Source organism: Schistocerca nitens, chromosome 5 (assembly GCF_023898315.1).
Source record: "Schistocerca nitens isolate TAMUIC-IGC-003100 chromosome 5, iqSchNite1.1, whole genome shotgun sequence".
Taxonomy (NCBI): Eukaryota; Metazoa; Arthropoda; class Insecta; order Orthoptera; family Acrididae; genus Schistocerca; species Schistocerca nitens.
Window position 1 is genome coordinate 732228286 of NC_064618.1, and position 21179 is coordinate 732249464.

At 39.7% G+C, this 21179-nt stretch overlaps 1 protein-coding gene across 5 annotated transcripts in view; it reads right to left on the bottom strand.

The window, feature by feature from the left end:
- Positions 1–21179, bottom strand: part of LOC126259326 (condensin-2 complex subunit G2-like) — a 306542-nt gene that overhangs the window by 158841 nt on the left and 126522 nt on the right. For all 5 annotated transcript variants that reach the window (XM_049956017.1, XM_049956015.1, XM_049956013.1 and 2 more), the window contains exon 10: positions 9350–9532. In XM_049956017.1, the coding sequence (XP_049811974.1) occupies positions 9350–9532 (183 nt within the window). The remainder of the gene's footprint in view (positions 1–9349; positions 9533–21179) is intronic.

The window sequence follows — 21179 nt, forward strand, 5'->3', positions numbered from 1 at the left end:
TAAGTGCCGTTCTGTTTGTTATAGGTGTTTACGTCACTCAAAGCTGAAAATGCATTGCTGTACTGTGTCATGAATTGTTTGTCGCATTCTGATAATGAGTGTTTACGGCCTGTCCCCGCTCGCGGCATGGCTTGTTTTCGTGCACGCTATCGCCGCTTACAACAACAAAAAGAGGGGAATCGTTTCATTAGCAAAACAATGGCAAGAGACTGCTATTTGTTGTTACTTACACTGCTGCTTTCTTTGATAATGATCAACAAGAACCAAATAATAGACTGCTTTTGATAGAAGACATTCAGAACGAGAGTTTAGCGAAAATTTTTCTCCGTTTGAAAATCTTTGCAGATGCCTCTTTAGTACATTACATTCTGCACAGAAATTAGAGTCATCTTAGATTTAAAAAGCTAGTCAATTGCCGTGCTTCATTTCTGACTGTCTCACTATTAGGCATAAGAATAATACGAATGTAAACATGACATGATATGTATATTCTACCGCATTTGCTGTTGTCTCACCCTAGTTTCGTAGTTTATTAGGCAGACAGGATTTAAATGAGATAGCAGCAAACACGAAAGAATACACGGCAAAATGTTTATATTCGTATTATTCTTATGGCGAAGAGAATACTGTATGTGATTCACAATTCATAAAAGTTCCTATTAGCAACCATCTCTTCTCACAGGTAGGAAAAAATTCAGAACGTAGGGTTGGCCATATTGACAAACATCCCAAACAGTCTTGCCAGTCGGATTTTCGTAGTACATTGAAATGCTGCTACATTCGAAGATGAACAATACGGAATTTGTATTTACTTCGTTGGATAATGTATAAAATGCAGTGGTCGAAACTCGGGTTGGAGAAAAAGGCTTGTCTTCTATCCTTTTTCTTTTAATTTGTTTACTGACACGGAGGTTTTGGCACTAGTATTTATCTTTGTGCCTGCAAAGCATGTCTATGCAGCGCTACATATGTATATTCGACGGCAGAAGACAGTTGTGGCAGCACCTACCAACATTTTTCAGAACCTCCGCTTACTTTGCACTTGATTCTGAGCCGCAGGTGGTTTTTTGGATAACAAAAACTGGAAAAAAGGTGCGGCTTAGATTCGAGTAAATACGGTAAATGAAGGGGAAACAGCAAAATCACTAAATGTAAACACGGGTCACATGGAGACTACCCACTATAACTCAGACTGCTCTGTGCATCAGCCCTGGATCTACGATATTTGCGAAGCGGGTCAATACCAAAAAAAAATCGATTTTTCAAGAATATGTTCATCTTGTAGCACACATCTTTCTGAAAAATCTGAAACATAAACATGTGTGTTCGAGGAAATGTAAGACATATTATTTGGTCTTAAGTGTGCCAAAGTGCAGTGCCACGCCTCTTCATAAAGCAAAAAATGGTTCAAATGGCTATGGCTATGGCTATGGGACTTAACATCTATGGTCATCAGTCCCCTAGAACTTAGAACTACTTAAACCTAACTAACCTAAGGACATCACACAACACCCAGCCATCACGAGGCAGAGAAAATCCCTGACCCCACCGGGAATCGAACCCGGGAACCCGGGCGTGGGAAGCGAGAACGCTACCGCACGACCACGAGATGCGGGCTCTTCATAAAGCATTCTTCTACCGCACGTCACTGTATTTCGCTCTGTGGAATTGAAATGTGTATATTTTGTAAAGGGAGCCATCAAACTACACTCCTGGAAATTGAAATAAGAACACCGTGAATTCATTGTCCCAGGAAGGGGAAACTTTATTGACACATTCCTGGGGTCAGATACATCACATGATCACACTGACAGAACCACAGGCACATAGACACAGGCAACAGAGCATGCACAATGTCGGCACTAGTACAGTGTACATCCACCTTTCGCAGCAATGCAGGCTGCTATTCTCCCATGGAGACGATCGTAGAGATGCTGGATGTAGTCCTGTGGAACGGCTTGCCATGCCATTTCCACCTGGCGCCTCAGTTGGACCAGCGTTCGTGCTGGACGTGCAGACCGCGTGAGACGACGCTTCATCCAGTCCCAAACATGCTCAATGGGGGACAGATCCGGAGATCTTGCTGGCCAGGGTAGTTGACTTACACCTTCTAGAGCACGTTGGGTGGCACGGGATACATGCGGACGTGCACTGTCCTGTTGGAACAGCAAGTTCCATTGCCGGTCTAGGAATGGTAGAACGATGGGTTCAATGACGGTTTGGATGTACCGTGCACTATTCAGTGTCCCCTCAACGATCACCAGTGGTGTACGGCCAGTGTAGGATATCGCTCCCCACACCATGATGCCGGGTGTTGGCCCTGTGTGCCTCGGTCGTATGCAGTCCTGATTGTGGCGCTCACCTGCACGGCACCAAACACGCATACGACCATCATTGGCACCAAGGCAGAAGCGACTCTCATCGCTGAAGACGACACGTCTCCATTCGTCCCTCCATTCACGCCTGTCGCGACACCACTGGAGGCGGGCTGCACGATGTTGGGGCATGAGCGGAAGACGGCCTAACGGTGTGCGGGACCGTAGCCCAGCTTCATGGAGATGGTCGCGAATGGTCCTCGCCGATACCCCAGGAGCAACAGTGTCCCTAATTTGCTGGGAAGTGGCGGTGCGGTCCCCTACGGCACTGCGTAGGATCCTACGGTCTTGGCGTGCATCCGTGCGTCGCTGCGGTCCGGTCCCAGGTCGACGGGCACGTGCACCTTCCGCCGACCACTGGCGACAACATCGATGTACTGTGGAGACCTCACGCCCCACGTGTTGAGCAATTCAGCGGTACGTCCACCTGGCCTCCCGCATGCCCACTATACGCCCTCGCTCAAAGTCCGTCAACTGCACATACGGTTCACGTCCACGCTGTCACGGCATGCTACCAGTGTTAAAGACTGCGATGGAGCTCCGTATGCCACGGCAAACTGGCTGACACTGACGGCGGCGGTGCACAAATGCTGCGCAGCTAGCGCCATTCGACGGCCAACACCACAGTTCCTGGTGTGTCCGCTGTGCCGTGCGTGTGATCATTGCTTGTACAGCCCTCTCGCAGTGTCCAGAGCAAGTGTGGTGGGTCTGACACACCGGTGTCAATGTGTTCTTTTTTCCATTTCCAGGAGTGTATATTCAGGACAGCGGAAATTGAAATGTCCTGTGGTGCCTCTCCTGCTCCCAGTCAGCTGGTTTGACAGCCTGCCACTCTTTTATATATATATATATATATATATATATATATATATATATATATATAAAGTCGCAATTAATAGCGGATGGGATTATTTGTAATCAGGAGAACAAGAACTCTTCAGAAAATTTGCACTCTTCATTGCCTATTAGCTAATAACTTGATGTTTTGTGTGACATAAAATTAAATATAGGATACATGAAACCAATAAAGACAAGAGATAAACACGAAATTACACATTTCCTCAATCCTTAGCTCCTAGCATTTCCTTCTCTCTAATCTTGCTACAGCTTTACATGGCGTGCTTTCCTTTCTGCGAAAGAATCTATTACCTCATCAAAGTTTGTCAAACACTTTGCTACATGAAAAATCAAAATGTCATTATCTAATACTGAAAAAGCTGTTGACACAAATTTTACCCAAGACTGGTGTGGTTTCTCGATCTGATTACATCTATTTTGTCACTGTCTGCTACATAAAACAAAATAGTCCTTTCTAATATTGCAGTAGTTTTGTGACACACACCAAATAAACGAGACTGATTTGGCACAAATGGCCATTTTTGTAACACAGAATATAATTCACGAAGTACCAATATCAAATGCCTATTAGGCCTACTACAAGCAAAAAGCTTTATGTTAGGAAATAGTTTCACATTTCATTCAAACGCACCAGTTTCTCAAGCATGAAATCGAAAAGTAGTATTATGAAATTTTTATATAAATTTGGAATAGTCTTAATCTTCCATAATTTGTGTGATGTCCTCGTTTCTTCTCCTTCCTCATTCTAACAAAATCTTGTCATCACCAATTCTGTAGCTATTCCTGCACTGTCAAAATTTGTTCGCCGATTAACTTCACTAACCCTGCCAGAATCACAGGTTTAGTTTAGTTATACTGTGATTATTTTCCGGTTAAGCATATTTACGTGTTTGTACAACATGTTTTCCGCATTACTTCCAGAATAAAACTAAAGCGGCTGCTAGCCAGGGGCTGTACAACTGGTCCTTACTAGTGTAGTGATCTGGCCAAAAATTTTCTGTCAACATTTCATTTTCTTGGATACACCGCCTATTATTCCTGTCAGTCATTTATTTCCATTCTGGTAGTCTGAATCTATGGATTTCGTTAGTAATTATAACATCGCTGATCATTCGCAAACCCAATCAACCACATAATCAGACAGTGATTGGCATTCATCCATTCGGCTTTATTCTGCTCAGCTCATACAGCCCCATCCCCTTTTGTCTGCGGAAACTTTATTTCTAGATGCGACAAGGATTCTCCTGACAGAGACATCACATACACTATGCACGCATTCAAAAATCAACTTATGATTCATTTAGAAAGCAACTTAAAAGTGTTCAAAAATGTTCAAAAACAAACAGGGAAGCGTTTCAAAATCATATGAATAATCGGTAGACAAAGCGCAGGATGCTAGGTGCTTTGTGAAACAAGTTTTTTTCCTCAATAATATGAATTTGGTGCCCCCTTTTCCTGGTAGCATTTAGCTGCTTGCTGCAACTGCTTGCATAGCCAGCAGCCACATTCCTGTAGCCAGAAGCAAGAGAATCTACAACTCAAACGTAACTCAACTGTGCATGCGCAAGAGCCCTCTCATAACTGCTAAAACAAATCTAATGTAAACAGTTGTGACTTCATGCTCATCGGAGGTAATTTGTTTTTATGAAGCATTGCATAGTCTTCATAAGGCCTTTGACACATTTTGCGGTTGGCAGACACTTGCATGAGCACTGTGTGTCGTTCTTGTATATGGTGCATTTCCTTTGCAATTTAAGTTATTTTCGATTTTTTCTCTCATTTATGTTTTATTATTGAAGTATTATTCTGCAGTAGCGGGATACAGAAATAACCTTTGTTAGAGTATCGGTTCTTACCAGTCAAAATTACAAAAATTTAACTGAAAACTAAAACAATGAAAAATTCCCAGAATTCTAAAAAAATCCCGGGTTTTTCCCACTTTTCTCCTGGATGAAAAAATTCCCAGGTTTTTCCCAGATCTCCCGGTTGTCCCGGGTCGTATACACCCTGCAAACTGTTGTCAAGAACTAAGTTGACCAGCCGGTGGCACAACATGCAACTGAGTACAACATGGTCAATTACAAAGACTGCTTCAAAACCTGAGCCATCTGGATTATTCCCTCCACCACCAGCTTCTCTGAACTACGCAAATGGGAGTTATCCTTACAACACATCCTCTGCTCCTGTAATTGTCCTGGAATCAGTCTCATGTAAGCCACTGTATCTGCACCATCCACCCGACAATTCACCCTTCCTTCATCCCGTCACCCACGCCCAAATCATGTCCCCAAGTCGCCATCAGTATGTGCTACTTTCCACTGGCCATTACAATCGTGCCAGCCCATACACCTTTCACCCCTCCCTCCTGCATTCCTAGCCAGAAAACTAGCCGCCTCCCTCTGAGCCGCTAACCACAAGCTAGCAAGTTTTCTTCTCTTCTACCAGACTTTCTCACAATAGTGCAAAATTCAGTGTATGTGTGTATGCAAACTAAAATTTATCTCAAACCGGTAACACTGCCCCTACATAATTCATTAACAAACCTTGTCGCTCAACTATAGTATGCACCTCATCACACAGAAAGAGAGAGAGAGAGATCAGAAGGTTAGTGAGGTGGGACATGTGTCTGCTAATGGGCACTGCCAAAGAGGGAGAACAAACTTTACAAACTGCCAAGCCTTACAGTTGGCTGCTATTGGTGAATCCACTCCTTTGCAACAAGGAACCGAGGTTTTGGATGGAGTGTCAGTAGTCTAGATGGAGATGCTACTTTGAGATTGGAACACAGCACAAACAATAATTTCCAACATAACTTAATTTAATAACTGTCTTCCCCTTGCATGTTCGTAAGTCACTTATTTTCTGAAAGAGAATGTAAAACAATAACATCATGAAAACAGACATTCATTATTATAATGAATTAACTGAATACATTTATTACATGATACTGAACACTAAAAGAAATACAGACCTCAGTCCACTTGTTTCGATAGACATTTCTTTAGTAGGATGCCACATCCATAAAGCAACTTCTATGGAAATTTTTTAACGGACAACAGAAGCAGTTATTGATTAAAAGATGGTTATACCACTTACAGATCTACATCAACATCTACATCCATATTCTGCAAGCCACCTGACGGTGTGTGGCGGAGGGTACCTTGAGTACCTCTATCGGTTCTCCCTTCTATTCCAGTCTCATATTGTTCATGGAAAGAAGGATTGTCGGTATGCTTTTGTGTGGGCTCTAATCTCTCTGATTTTATCCTCATGGTCTCTTTGCGAGATATACGTAAAAGGGAACAATATACTCCTTGACTCTTCAGTGAAGGTATGTTCTCGAAACTTTAACAAAAGCCCGTACCGAGCTACTGAGCATCTCTCCTGCAGAGTCTTCCACTGGAGTTTATCTATCATCTCCGTAACGCTTTCGCGATTACTAAATTCTCCTGTAACGAGGCGCGCTGCTCTCCGTTGGATCTTCTCTATCTCTTCTATCAACCCTATCTGGTACGGATCCCACACTGCCGAGCAGTATTCAAGCAGTGGGCGAACAAGCATACTGTAACCTACTTCCTTTGTTTTCAGATTGCATTTCCTTAGGATTCTTCCAATGAATCTCAGTCTGGCATCCGCTTTACCAACGATCAACTTTATATGATCATTCCATTTTAAATCACTCCTAATGCGTACTCCCAGATAATTTATAGAATTAACTGCTTCCAGTTGCTGACCTGCTATTTTGTAGCTAAATGATAAGGGATCTATCTTTCTATGTATTCGCAGCACATTACACTTGTCTACATTGAGATTCAATTGCCATTCCCTGCACCATGCGACAATTCGCTGCAGATCCTCCTGCATTTCAGTACAATTTTCCATTGTTACAACCTCTCGATACACCACAGCATCATCTGCAAAAAGCCTCAGTGAACTTCCGATGTCATCCACAAGGTCATTTATGTATATTGTGAATAGCAACGGTCCTGTGACACTCCCCTGCGGCACACCTGAAATCACTCTTACTTCGGAAGACTTCTCTCCATTGAGAATGACATGCTGCATTCTGTTATCTAGGAACTCTTCAATCCAATCACACAATTGGTCTGATAGTCTATATGCTCTTACTTTGTTCATTAAACGACTGTGGGGAACTGTATCGAATGCCTTGCGGAAGTCAAGAAACGCGGCATCTACCTGTGAACCCATGTCTATGGTCCTCTGAGTCTCGTGGACGAATAGCACGAGCTGGGTTTCACACGACCGTCTTTTTCGAAATCCATGCTGATTCCTACAGAGTAGATTTCTAGTCTCCAGAAAAGTCATTATACTCGAACATAATGTGTGTTCCAAACCTCTACAAGTAATCGACGTTAGAGATATAGGTCTATAGTTCTGCACATCTGTTTGATGTCCCTTCCTGAAAACGGGGATGACCTGTGCCCTTTTCCAATCCTTTGGAACGCTACGCTCTTCTAGAGACCTACGGTACACCGCTGCAAGAATGGGGGCAAGTGCCTTCGCGTACTCTGTGTAAAATCGAACTGGTATCCCATCAGGTCCAGCGGCCTTTCCTCTTTTGAGCAATTTAAATTGTTTCTCTATCCCTTTGTTGTCTATTTCGATATCTACCACTTTGTCATCTGTGCGACAATCTAGAGAAGGAACTACAGTGCAGTCTTCCTCTGTGAAACAGCTTTGGAAAAAGATATTTAGTATTTCGGCCTTTAGTCTGTCATCATCTGTTTCAGTACCATTTTGGTCACAGAGTGTCTGGACATTTTGTTTTGATCCACCTACCGCTTTGACATAAGACCAAAATTTCTTAGGATTTCCTGCCAAGTCAGTACATAGATCTGTGAACTCTGTTCTCTATAATACTATTGTTTGTATACATCCAGTTCATCAGTAGCAATAAATATTTATTTACAGTAATCGGAATTGTAATATATACAGTGCTACTTCCATAGACATCCACTATATTAGTGGTATGATTTTATTACTGTGATTGTATACAAAATGACAATGTTCAAAATCATAAAGTTAGAATGGACTACTAACACAATGAGTATTGTCGACTACTTCTGTTACTAGAATAAAATACAAACTACTTGTTTTGTAAATAAAACTGCCTCTTCCTGCTGCCACTTAATTTATTTATCCAAATGCACATTTGGCTTTCTCTTGTTCTAAGGCATCATCAGAGGGATCTATAACGACACAGTTTTGTTAGTTATAGATTATTAAACAGTTCAAGTCACAATTTTTTTTTGTAAAAAAGTAATTACTTACGATTTGCTGATCTGCGTTTCCTCACATCTGGTCTGGAGGTCGCACTACCACTTTATTACTGACATATAAGCACAACTTTGTGTTCTGACCTTCTTCACATTGTTCATCATGTTTCTCCACTTTTTTGTGGTGTACTATTGTTCTTTTGCCACTCGATATAACTATTTCGCTGGACACTGCTTTTCACAATGTAAATATAGCAACTCCATTGCGTGTTTCCCCCTCTTTGGCATGTTTACCTACTTGTTGCCAACCAAATGAAGTATATTTTCAAGACTAACTTCTATTCATGATGTTTATACCGTTTGTATGTAAGAGAGAGAGAGAGAGAGAGTGTGTTTTTTGTGTTGGGGGAAGGTTGGTGGTTTAAATTGTATGGTGTTGTACTTGCTGTTAGCGTGTGGTTGAAAGCTTTGGTGACAGCTGAACGTGAACTGTTTAATAATCTAAAACTAACAAAACTGTACTGTTATAGATCCCACTGATGATGCCTTAAAACAAGAGAAAGGCAAAATGTGTTTGGATAAATAAATTAATTGGCAGCAGGAAAAGGCAGTTTTATTTACAAAACAAGTATTTATATGCTTCCTACGGAGGATGGCCACACAAACAAACTTGTTAAAATACAAACTGTATGCAACAAAATACAAGATTATTTTAACCCTGTACTTACTAACTTTTTTCAAAGTAGAAACACAGGAAAAAAGAATTTAACAAAAATTAACAAATGCTGAACTTGCAATGTGTATTCACATCTTATTATCAAAAGGAGAAAACATGAGTTTCACCTTAAATTGCTTTCTCAGTATAAGTAGTGGACAAACCTTTTGCATGTATTCAGCACACAGTGGATTGATAACAAGTGCTCGCATTCCCCGGTATACACTCCTCCGTACTTCTGCAGAGCTAGAGTCCCAGGCCAGTTGTGTTATCACAATAGTCAACCACTGCTGGATAACTTCTGGTGGAATTACTTGCCAAAAATCAGATGCTATCTGGCAAATGTGCTGGAAAATGAGATGTTTACAATTCATACATGATGACAGCTGGTTACTAAAGGAAAATGATAGAATCTGTCCTTAATATCACAGAAAATTAACTCATTCACATCAATGCATTTTATTATTATATAACTCATATTAGTTACAATGACATTTTACTTCAATCTTCATTAACTAATATGATGTTAATACATCACTAATTGCCTCTAGAACCTCTGCAATTTGGCAAACAAAGCCTGGAGCTAAGAACAGGCAGATCAAATTCAAGACTATAGCAATTTTAAAAACTTGTTGACAATGTTAAGGTACCTGCAAGAGACACTGTATTAATACCACTAAATTGTTTTACACATAATTTAATAAATGGATAAAGTTTTTAGCGGAGTTAACCTCTTGCAAGTGGTTTTTGATATCTCCTTCCTTCACTATACAGTATTCTTATCCACCATATCCATTGCTCCTTTATCGTGGCACACAGGGAAGCTTTAAAATGAAGATCTGAATCACAAGGAATAAGGGTTTCAAGCCAGAAAAAGAGACTACTAAATAAAACATGTAACTTGAATAATTCTTTACTTGAATTACACATATATTATAAAAAATATCCCGAGATGTCTGCTTGTGTGTGTATACGTGTGGATGGATATGTGTGTGTGTGCGAGTGTATACCCGTCCTTTTCTCCCCCTAAGGTAAGTCTTTCCACTCCCGGGATTGGAATGACTCCTTACCCTCTCCCTTAAAACCCACATCCTTTCGTCTTTCCCTCTCCTTCCCTCTTTCCTGATGAGGCAACAGTTTGTTGCGAAAGCTTGAATTTTGTGTGTTTGTTTGTGTGTCTATCGACCTGCCAGCGCTTTCGTTTGGTAAGTCACATCATCTTTGTTTTTAAAAACAAAGATGATGTGACTTACCAAATGAAAGTGCTGGCAGGTCGACAGACACACAAACAAACACAAACATACACACAGAATCAAGCTTTCGCAACAAACTGTTGTCTCATCAGGAAAGAGGGAAGGAGAGGGAAAGACGAAAGGATGTGGGTTTTAAGGGAGAGGGTAAGGAGTCATTCCAATCCCGGGAGCGGAAAGACTTACCTTAGGGGGAAAAAAGGACGGGTATACACTCGCACACACACACATATCCATCCACACATATACAGACACAAGCAGACATATTTAAAGACATATTTAAAGACAAAGAGTTTGTCTTTGTCTTTAAATATGTCTGCTTGTGTCTGTATATGTGTGGATGGATATGTGTGTGTGTGTGTGCGAGTGTATACCCGTCCTTTTTTCCCCCTAAGGTAAGTCTTTCCGCTCCCGGGATTGGAATGACTCCTTACCCTCTCCCTTAAAACCCACATCCTTTCGTCTTTCCCTCTCCTTCCCTCTTTCCTGATGAGGCAACAGTTTGTTGCGAAAGCTTGAATTCTGTGTGTATGTTTGTGTTTGTTTGTGTGTCTGTCGACCTGCCAGCACTTTCATTTGGTAAGTCACATCATCTTTGTTTTTAGATACATCTTTGTTTTTAGATATATAAGAAATGTAATAAGATACACAAAAATAATGCATAATGATAAAAACATATTTATTCAACAAAGTGAAGGGAATACAGAGAGTTATAAAAAAAGAAACTGGTGAAAACAGGATATCATGTCACATCATGACACTATCAGAGGATAATAAAGTAAGTAACAAATCCCTTAATAGCAGCTAACACATTAAATTATGTTTTTACAAGTGTTGTAAATTACATGATAAAACAAACCGAACAAACAACAAAAACATAACAATTAGTAGTGGGCAACTACTGAAAAGATTATTCTCAGGTATTGAGCTCTGCCTAATAAGTACAGGGGCTCAAACACATTTCAGCACTGCTTATGGCTCATATTCTGCAACAGATTTTATAATCTGCCATCCTATGATCCAGAGGAATGTTCACATTGATCTTTGCAATATTGAACATTACCTGATTATTGTACTGGCTCAAATCTACATCACACAGATTGTTTACAATGTTGGTCTCTGCAAAGAGATGATTGGAATGTTTTCATTGCTAAAGTGCAGATCACAAAAAATGCAGAGAAGAGGATTGATGAAGTAGTACGAGATGCAACAGAAATGATTCTCGAAGTTGCAAACACTAAAGTACCATTCTCTTCTGGTTCACCTAGATGGTAACATGTTCTGTAATGGTGCAAAGAGATCGTAGATGCCATCAGAGAATGACAACGGGCTCTATGGTGACATAGAAGCAACTCCTCTAGCAAAAATCTAATTTTATTCACAAGACCAAGGGCAAACAAAGGGAGAAAGAATGTTGGGAACAGTAGGTTTGTTCTATGACACCACATACCCTTGCTTCACAAGTGGGGTTCAAATTATAGTGGATTAGTGGACTTCAGTACATTAATAGAATCCAGGGATTTCTTGGTGGAGAAAAAATTGACACCTGTTCCTCTGAACATTGCTGGACATTTAGCAATATATTATGCTGAAATGTCAGCATCTATGAATTACCATCCTAATTTCACTCAATATCGCCTTTTAAAAGAATGCAGTATTTCAACAGACCTATCAACCTACAATGTACCCTTTATAGCCTGTGAACTAAATAATGCTTTAAAAAGATGTAGGGATACGTCCGCAGAACCAGACAAAATCCACAATCAAATGCTATAGCTGTCTGCTGCTAGCAGTAGTGGACCAGTACCATTTTCTAGGATTTTTTCCTGCAATGGTCTCAATTGCAAATTCTTCCTTGGTATATTCTCCAACAAGTAGTAAGGATGGGTCTATGGTACGACAGCAAAGTCAATGTAACTCCCAATTTTTTTAGCTGTACATTTTGTTTAGTCATCCAAGGGTAGCCACATTTTAATGTCCCATAACACTGATGACTCCAAACATGGTAGAAACTCTATTTCAAAAATTTTCAACAAGATATGGCAAGACGGCGGGAAAGAGAGTATCAAAACATCTATGCTAAAACCAGGGCTAGGTGCAAGAAACAGATATAGCTACAGACTGATCAACCTAACAAGTAACTTGGGTTAACTATTAGAAAGGATGGATAAAGTGCGACTTTGTTATATTTGGAATCTATAGCTCCTTTCTGAAGACCTTGAACTACCATCTTATATAGTTGGAGTTTGTAATTAGAGAGGATTTTGTGCACCACCAACATTTGATCACAGTATGCTTTGGTTTTCACGAGGCATACAATAAAAAGTGATGGCATCATGAGTGAGCTTAATACAACATCTTTTTTATCATTTAGATAGTTTAGAGCCAGGATAGGCATGACCCTTAGTAACCAACATTTCCAGGACAATGGAGTCCCACAGGAATCAGTTTTAAGTGGCACACTTTTTGCAGTTACAGTAAATGACACAGAACACACTGTGGGACATGTAAAACATACCAGAATTATATGTCAATGATCTTTGTTTATTATTACAGTTCTGTATAGTTCTGGATGAGGATGGGCAGACTGTATTCTACAAATGTGCATGACACGTAAGTCTGCTGGTGAGAAATGGTGGCCATGCTTTTCTGCCCATTTCTGTCCTTTTGTATAGCTGTCTGCTGCTAGCAGTAGTGGACCAGTACCATTTTCTAGGATTTTTTCCTGCAATGGTCTCAATTGCAAATTCTTCCTTGGTATATTCTCCAACAAGTAGTAAGGATGGGTCTATGGTACGACAGCAAAGTCAATGTAACTCCCAATTTTTTTAGCTGTACATTTTGTTTAGTCATCCAAGGGTAGCCACATTTTAATGTCCCATAACACTGATGACTCCAAACATAATGAAGATTCCAGCTATGCATACATACATAGCCAGAATTAAGAACAACCCTAATTGAATGAAGTATTTATACCACTGAATTAATACCCATAAAAGAACACTACAAAACATAATGATTTTACTGCAGCAGAATTTCATTATACACAGTAACTCCTTAAGTGCATTGCAAACAATATAAAAGTGCTATTGAGACATACACTGGTCTCTACCATTCATGAGCAACTGTATGCCCTCCACAGTACAGACGTGTCTACCACTTGTTTCTGGACACCAAGTCACATTTGCATTCAAAGTGATGAACTGGCTGACAAACTAGCTAAAGAAGCAATGGGAATGGAAACACCTGAACTAAATATTCCTAGTACTGACGTAAGGACACACATTCAATGCTGTATCCTGAAGAATTGGAAGACGATTGCCAAGGTAACCAATAAACTGCAGATCAAGGTAATCCAATGAACTGCAGACCACCAAAAACACCAGCAAGAAAGGAAGGTAATGTTTTATGCTATGTCAGAACTGAACATGCCAAAATAACTCATGAATTTTTGCTATGACAAGAAGAAACCCTGCACTGCATCTGTGGAGAAGCGTTAACAGTTCGCCACATCCTCGAAGACTGTAAGCTACCCAAGACCTTTGATGTCAGTCAAACTCAGACCACCACCTATCAGAGATTCTAGTTGATGATGAAACAGATGTATATTATGTACTACACTTTCTATGAAGGACTGGATACTACAGCAAGATTTAAAGACAACAATGTTACATATTGGCTTAGAGGGTGGAGGGGGAGGGGGAACCTGTCACTACCAATTTAGCCCCCCAGATGCCACCCAATCCATTCTTGACACCTGAACCTGCAATGGATGACTATGTATCTTATACTGACTATTGTAATTCTTCCTTTCCCCCTTTAATATAATTTTGGTGTAATCTGGAAATATGATAGTTTTATGAACATCCATCCATTGGTGTGGAAAAGGAACGGAAATGCTCCCATTAATGATCCTTGAGGTGCAACATATTTAATTAGATTATACTCTGATAAGTGGTCAAAAACAGACTTAAGGTTGACAGTGGTGTGCTTACTACTTACCACTTGTTTATGATTATTCATGAAGGAACTGTCCAACTATTGGACAGACTTGTACTGCCACACTGGTATGCCACCCAGTCTTTCACATTCCCTAAGTTCCTTACAATGTGCAGAAGAGAAGCTTTAATCAATAGTGAACCCATTTCACATTTTTACATGTATCTATTCTCCAAATTTATCTCCTATCTATTCCACAAAAAATAATAGCTTAATCACTGTAAAAGTATCTCCACCTGTTTTCATACACAACGTGTATTAAATAAATTGTGTCATTCCCAGTCATCTGGCTTGTCCCTCTTCCCATGGAGCAGCTAGGCTACAGAAAACAGTTGGATTGTAACTGTATGCACTGAAGCATTTACACCTATCTGTTGAGACAGCCAGAACAGTATGGCCATTACGACAGTTAAGTCTCATGTGTTTCATGTGTCAAATGCCCAGCCAGGTGCCACCTACTCCGATCAATGGCTCTACCACCAGGCACCACCCAGCCAAAGCGAAGGTCATTGGGCACAATGGATGTAGGCAAGAGTCACAGTGCCCCAAAATCATGGGCATCTCACTTAGGCATGCATGGGGATCTAGCAGCTCAGGCATCAGAAGTGAACCTGTGTTGTAAGAGGGCTCTACCAAAAGGGTATAAATCGACCCTGCAATGTCGGGTTGGCTGTCGCTTTGAATTTTAAACACATATTTAATTATGTTAACAGAATCTTCTGTTGGTTCTTGGTAGAACAACATTATAATAAATGAAAAGCACCTGTTCGCTTTTGTTCTACAATATACTCGTGAATTAGAGTAGAACACAACTTTTCATATGACATACGCCTCAGAGATTCAACACGACGTCCAAAATTACAAAATAGTTCATTTGTCACAAAACCATCTTGTCTTTTGTTTTCATTCTTGGAGAGTATGGATGCTCTTTGACAGTGAAGCCACTATGTCAAAGCATAAAAGTCTCTGCCCACAGCATGTGAAGCCATTTACTTGTTGTTGCACCTCGCTATTTTCTCGTATTCCACACTTCCCATTTAACATCTGCACATACAAAAACAAACACTCGCACACAGTAAATGTTCTGAAACTTACTCCCTACTTAATACTATTCTATCAAGACCATCTTTCCCTGTACTATGCAAGCAGTGTGAAATATCGTTTGCCTAAACAGAATGTAACACTTCATATTCCCCCACTTAAACGAAAGATGTTGGGACCTCACACACACACACACACACACACACACACACACACACACAAAACCATTAACATACAACTATAAACAACCTAATTACTTAAAAACATTGGATATGATTGCCTTCTTTAAAAAGGAATAAAACTTAATTTAATAAAAATCTTTTCGATTTTGTTGTTTCATTTCAGTTAAATTGTGCTAAACAGTGTTACTAAGCTTTGTATATCTCCATCTTATGTACTCCACATCCTGTGTGATGTGGGGAGTGAGTACCAGGTCACCAGCATTGTGAGGCCTAGTGCAGGGTTGGCTCAGGTAACTGACAGCATAGGGGAGTTATGTATGAATTTTACGAAGGAGGATCAGGCAGTGATAGTGGGTGGAGCAGAGAACAGTCTTGATAAGAATGGGGAATGTGATATAGATGGTGACCTGGTAAAGATAGCCACTCAAACTAGTGGCACTAATATGCATTTCGTGCAACTGATTCAGCGTCATGATCGGCCTCATCTTAATGCGGCTGTTAGACGTGTTAACTTGGGGCTGGAGAGGGCACTGATGACAGAGGGCATGGGTCACATTTCAGTGGTGCCAGTTGGGTCTATCAGTAGGTCGCATTTCACAAGGCACGATCTGCACCTCAATAGGTATGGGAAGGGGAGGCTGGTAAAGCTTATAGGTGACAGTGTAGTAGGTGGTGGTGGGATCACTAATGGAACAATTCCTTTAGTAGTTGGTGTTAGAGTTCCACCTTTTTTAGACTGAAGTCAGCTGATAGGTATACCTGCTTAAAGGAAGTCCCTCTAACTAAGGGCTCACCTTCAGAGAATGTCATGTTTCCAAGTAGACAAGGAATTGGCACATTTCATCAGAATATGAGAGGTATTAGAGATTAAGTTAGTGAACTGCTTATAGATGCTGACTCTGAAATTGTAGGTATATCGGAACACCACTTAAATAATTTGACAATTCAGAGGCTTCCTTTAGCAGGATACATATTAGCTGGCTGTTTTTCAAGGAGTTCCTTGCAGGGTGGGGGAGTGGCTATGTAAGTAAAAAACAGTATTCCATTTAAGTCCACAGATGTATCACGACACTGCACTGAACAGATATTTGAATGTTGTGCAGGGGCAGTTGAATTCCGTGAAACTAAACTTCTAATTGTTGTTGTTTGTAGGTCCCCTAACTCCAACTCCAGAGCATTTCTGCTCAAGTTAGAGAGGGTTCTTGATTCACTTTGTACGAAGTACCAGAAATTAGTTATATGTCGTGACTTCAATATAAATTTTGTATATGATGGTGCAAGAAAAAGGATGTTGGTAGATCTCCTAAATTCATATGATCTGATGCAGACTGTGTTTTTTCCAACTAGGGTGCAGGGGAACAGTGCCACAGCCATAGACAATATTTTTATTCGTTCTTCATTACTAGATGTGCATTCTGTTAGTAAAAGGGTGAATGGCCTTTCAGACCATATGCACAAATTTTAACATTAAAAGGCTTTTGCACTCAAACAAATGTCATATATAATTACAAACTATGTAGGAAAGTTAATCCAACAGCAATAGAGAGTTTTTTAAAACCTCATCAGGGAACAAGAGTGGCAGGATATTTATAGTGCCAGTAACATAGATGATAAATATAATGCTTTCCTCAACAGATTTCTCATGCTCTTTGAGAGTTTCTTTCCATTAGAATGTTCTAACGGGGTACTAGCAGTAATAGGCAGCCTGGGTGGCTGACTAGTGGGATAAGGATATCATGTAGAACAAAGCGGGAATCATATCAAAATGTTAGAAGTAGTCACAATCAGGCTACAGTAGCCCATTACAAACAGTATTGTAATGTGCTAAAAATGTTATTAGGAAGGCAAAGAGTATGTGGTATGCAAACAGAATAGCTAATTCACAGGATAAAATTAAAACCATATGGTCAGTTGTGAAGGAAGCAGCACAAGGTCGACATATAAAGTCAGTTCATACTAAAAATATTTCTGTTACTGATAAATCAGATATATGTACAGTATTTAACAATCATTTTCTGAGCATTGCTGGTCAATTAAATAAAAATTTAGTTTCTACAAGAAATCATACAACTTTCTTAGAAAAATGTCTTTCTGAGATCGATGTCTGAAATACTCCTCTGTGATACAGACAAGGGGGAGATTGAGTCAATTATTAAATCACTGAAGAATACTGACTCTCATGGATATGATGGAGTGCCTAGCAGAATATTAAAGTACTGTGCTGCACGTGTTAGCCGCGTATTTAGCCATATTTGTAATTTTTCCTTTAGGAATGGCCAGTTTCCTGAACGATTAAAGTACTCAGTAGTAAAGCCGCTTTATAAAAAGGGAGAAAGGGATAATGTAGACAATTTTAGACGTATTTCTATGCCATCAGCATTTGCTAAAGCTATTGAAAAGGCTGTGTATGTAAGGATAATTGATCACTTTATATCACACAATCTGCTATCAAATGTATAGTTTGGCTTTAGAAGTCATTTAACAACTGAAAATGCTATACTCTCTTTTCTCTGTGAGATACTGGATGGGTTAAACAAAAAGTTTCATATTTTTTTATTTAACTAAGGCATTTGATTGTGTTGATCACAAAATATTGCTCCAGAAGTTAGACCATTACAGAATACGGGGAGTAGCTCACAATTGGTTCACCTCTTACTTTAGCAACAGACAGCAAAAGGTCATTATACACAATGTTGAGAATGGCTGTGATGTAGGGTCTGAGTGGGGTACAGTCAAGTGGGGGATGCCCCAGGGATCAGCGTTGGGGCCACTCCAGTTCCTTATTTATATAAATGATATGCCTTCTAGTATTATGGGTCACTCTAAAATATTTCTGTTTGCTGATGATGTAGTAAGGGATGTTGTGTGCAACATTGGCTTGGTTTCAAATAGTGCAGTTCATGACCTATGTTCATGACTTGTACAAAATAAACTAACGCTAAATCACAGCAAGACTCAGTTCTTACAGTTTCTAATACACAATTCAACAAAACCTGATGTTTTAGTTTCACAGAACGGGCATATGATTAGTGAAACGGAACAGTTCACATTTCTAGGTGTTCAGATAGTAAACTGCCGTGGAAAGCCCACACTCAGGATATTTTTCAAAGACTTAATGCTGCCATTTTTACTATTCGAATGGTATCTGAAGTGAGTGATAACTTGATATGAAAATTAGTCTACTTTGCTTATTTTCATTCACTTATGTCATATCGTATTATATTTTTGGGTAACTCTTCCCATTCTAAAAGGAAATTTTTGGCTCAGAAAAGGGCGGTGCAGGCAATAAGTGGTGTAAGTTCACAAACCTCTTGTCAACGCCTGTTCACGAGTCTGGATATTTTGACATTGACCTCTCAATATATGTATTCCTTACTGTCATTTCTTGTTAACAATATTAACTTATTCCCAAGAATAAGCAGCTCTCACTCATTTAATACCCAGCAGAAATCAAACCTGCATTTGGATTGGACTTCCTTAACTCTTGTGCAGAAAGGAGCTGCATCCATTTTCAATGAACTACCACTGAAATTCAAAAATCACAGCAGTAATCCACACACTTTTCAACTCAAAACTGAAGAGTTTCCCCATGGGTCACGCCTTCTATTATGTCAAGGAGTGCCTTGAAAAATTAAGCTGATTCTTGTTGTATTGCTGATTTGCTCCTCAATTTGGTCCTATGGAACTTGACATGTAAATAAATAAATAAATAGTCTATTTATTTAACAATGTACTGCCTTCAAGCAAGTATACTCAAGAATGTCTTGTTTACTTCTTTTATATGTACATAGTCAGTTACCTTTTACCCTTTCTCACATTATTATTACCTGAGGAATTGTTTGTTGGGTATATGTCTACTATTCAGTCTCTAGAGTCAAATTTCAGTACAGGCTCTGGTCAACAAGCATGGAACATTTTTGTCTCTACTATAAGCTAAGTCTATCTGATTATAGAATTAGTGTGGAGAAAACTTTCATATCATGGCCACCAGACATTATACAGTTTCATATTTTTGTACTCACTGCACTTACACTCTTCTAAGGGCAGTCACTGTGTCAAATCTCAATACCATTATAGATGTGGGTGTACCTTTTAGAGGTCACTGCCTCAATGGATTTACCTGACCATGGTATAGACCATCCCTTCTATGGGTCCGTACATCTGTACCTCTCTCCTACCTACATTATACAGTACAGGTCATTCCTCCCACGGATTCACCTGACCAAGATACATGCAACTCATCCTATGGATCTGCCTACCCTTTCCTTCTGCTACACTTCATCTGCTATTTGGGTATGCTTCATCTTAACTTCATCAGTAAACACAGTTACTAGCCTACTTTTACTACCTTTTCTCACTCTAAACAATACGTTCTCTGATAACATCCTTCTGCTGACATTGCCTGGTTGCTCCCTATCTAAAGATCTTAACTCCTCTCTTCTAACTTCTCTTTCCTCTCTCTGTCCTTTTGTACTCCTTTTTTATAATACATCTAACATCATCACTTCGTGCACATACTTCTCACACTTATGTATCTTCCTTCTAGTTACCAATACAGGTAGCTTATCCTTTATTTTCTTATAATTACTAGATTTACGCAATACAAAAGATTTTATCCCAGGTATTTCTTGTGAATACACTAGGATAATGTTAGCACTTGGTCTCCTGTTATTAAAATTTATTCCTCATGGTCCTTCTCCTTCTTGAACACTAGTAATTAAATCCTTTCATTCTCTTGTTAACATTTTAAGATCTTGCTTCTTATTCAGCTATACATATTAGCATGCCATCAGTTTGTCCTGCCTTCCATCTCCCACCAGGACACTTCTCCCTTACAATGTGTGGTCTGACTAATGCGTCACTTACTTAACTCTAAAGAAATCTTGTTCGTCTATTGTTGTTGTTGTTGTTGTTGTTGTGGTCTTCAGTCCAGAGACTGGTTTGATGCAGCCCTCCATGCTATTGTTGTCATCCTACGTTAAATGCCGACCAGCAATTCTACTGTTGTAGGTTGTAAATTCAATTATACATTCTCTAAAAAGAAGAGATCATGTGACAGGAACTTTGCATGTGAACAGAGGGAAGACAGAGTTGGTACTCCTAATGGAGAAGTAAGAAAAGGAAATAGAGAGACACATATGTCAGTATCATTCCCTACAGAACGGACCTGCCACGGGTTCTCCATCACCCCAAAAATTGATCCTAGCAAACCCCTATGAAATGCATTCGAATAAGTGCGTGCTTTCAAGTAACTCATCATCAACTGTCAGTATAATTTCTGTGGTCGGTCTATTCATCAGTCAACACTAAACAGAGGTGAAATCACTACCCATGATTAACCTCCTCTAATAAAATTAAATTCAAATACAAACCCAACAATTTTATTCTTCTTTCTTTATGTTTAAAAAATGTACAAATCCAAAAACTTCCTTTTCTAAATTCCAGAATATTTAGCTTACTATATTCATAGTCCATGCAAAGATCTTGTGAGTTAAAGCATTTCTCTACAAGTGGCATAGTGC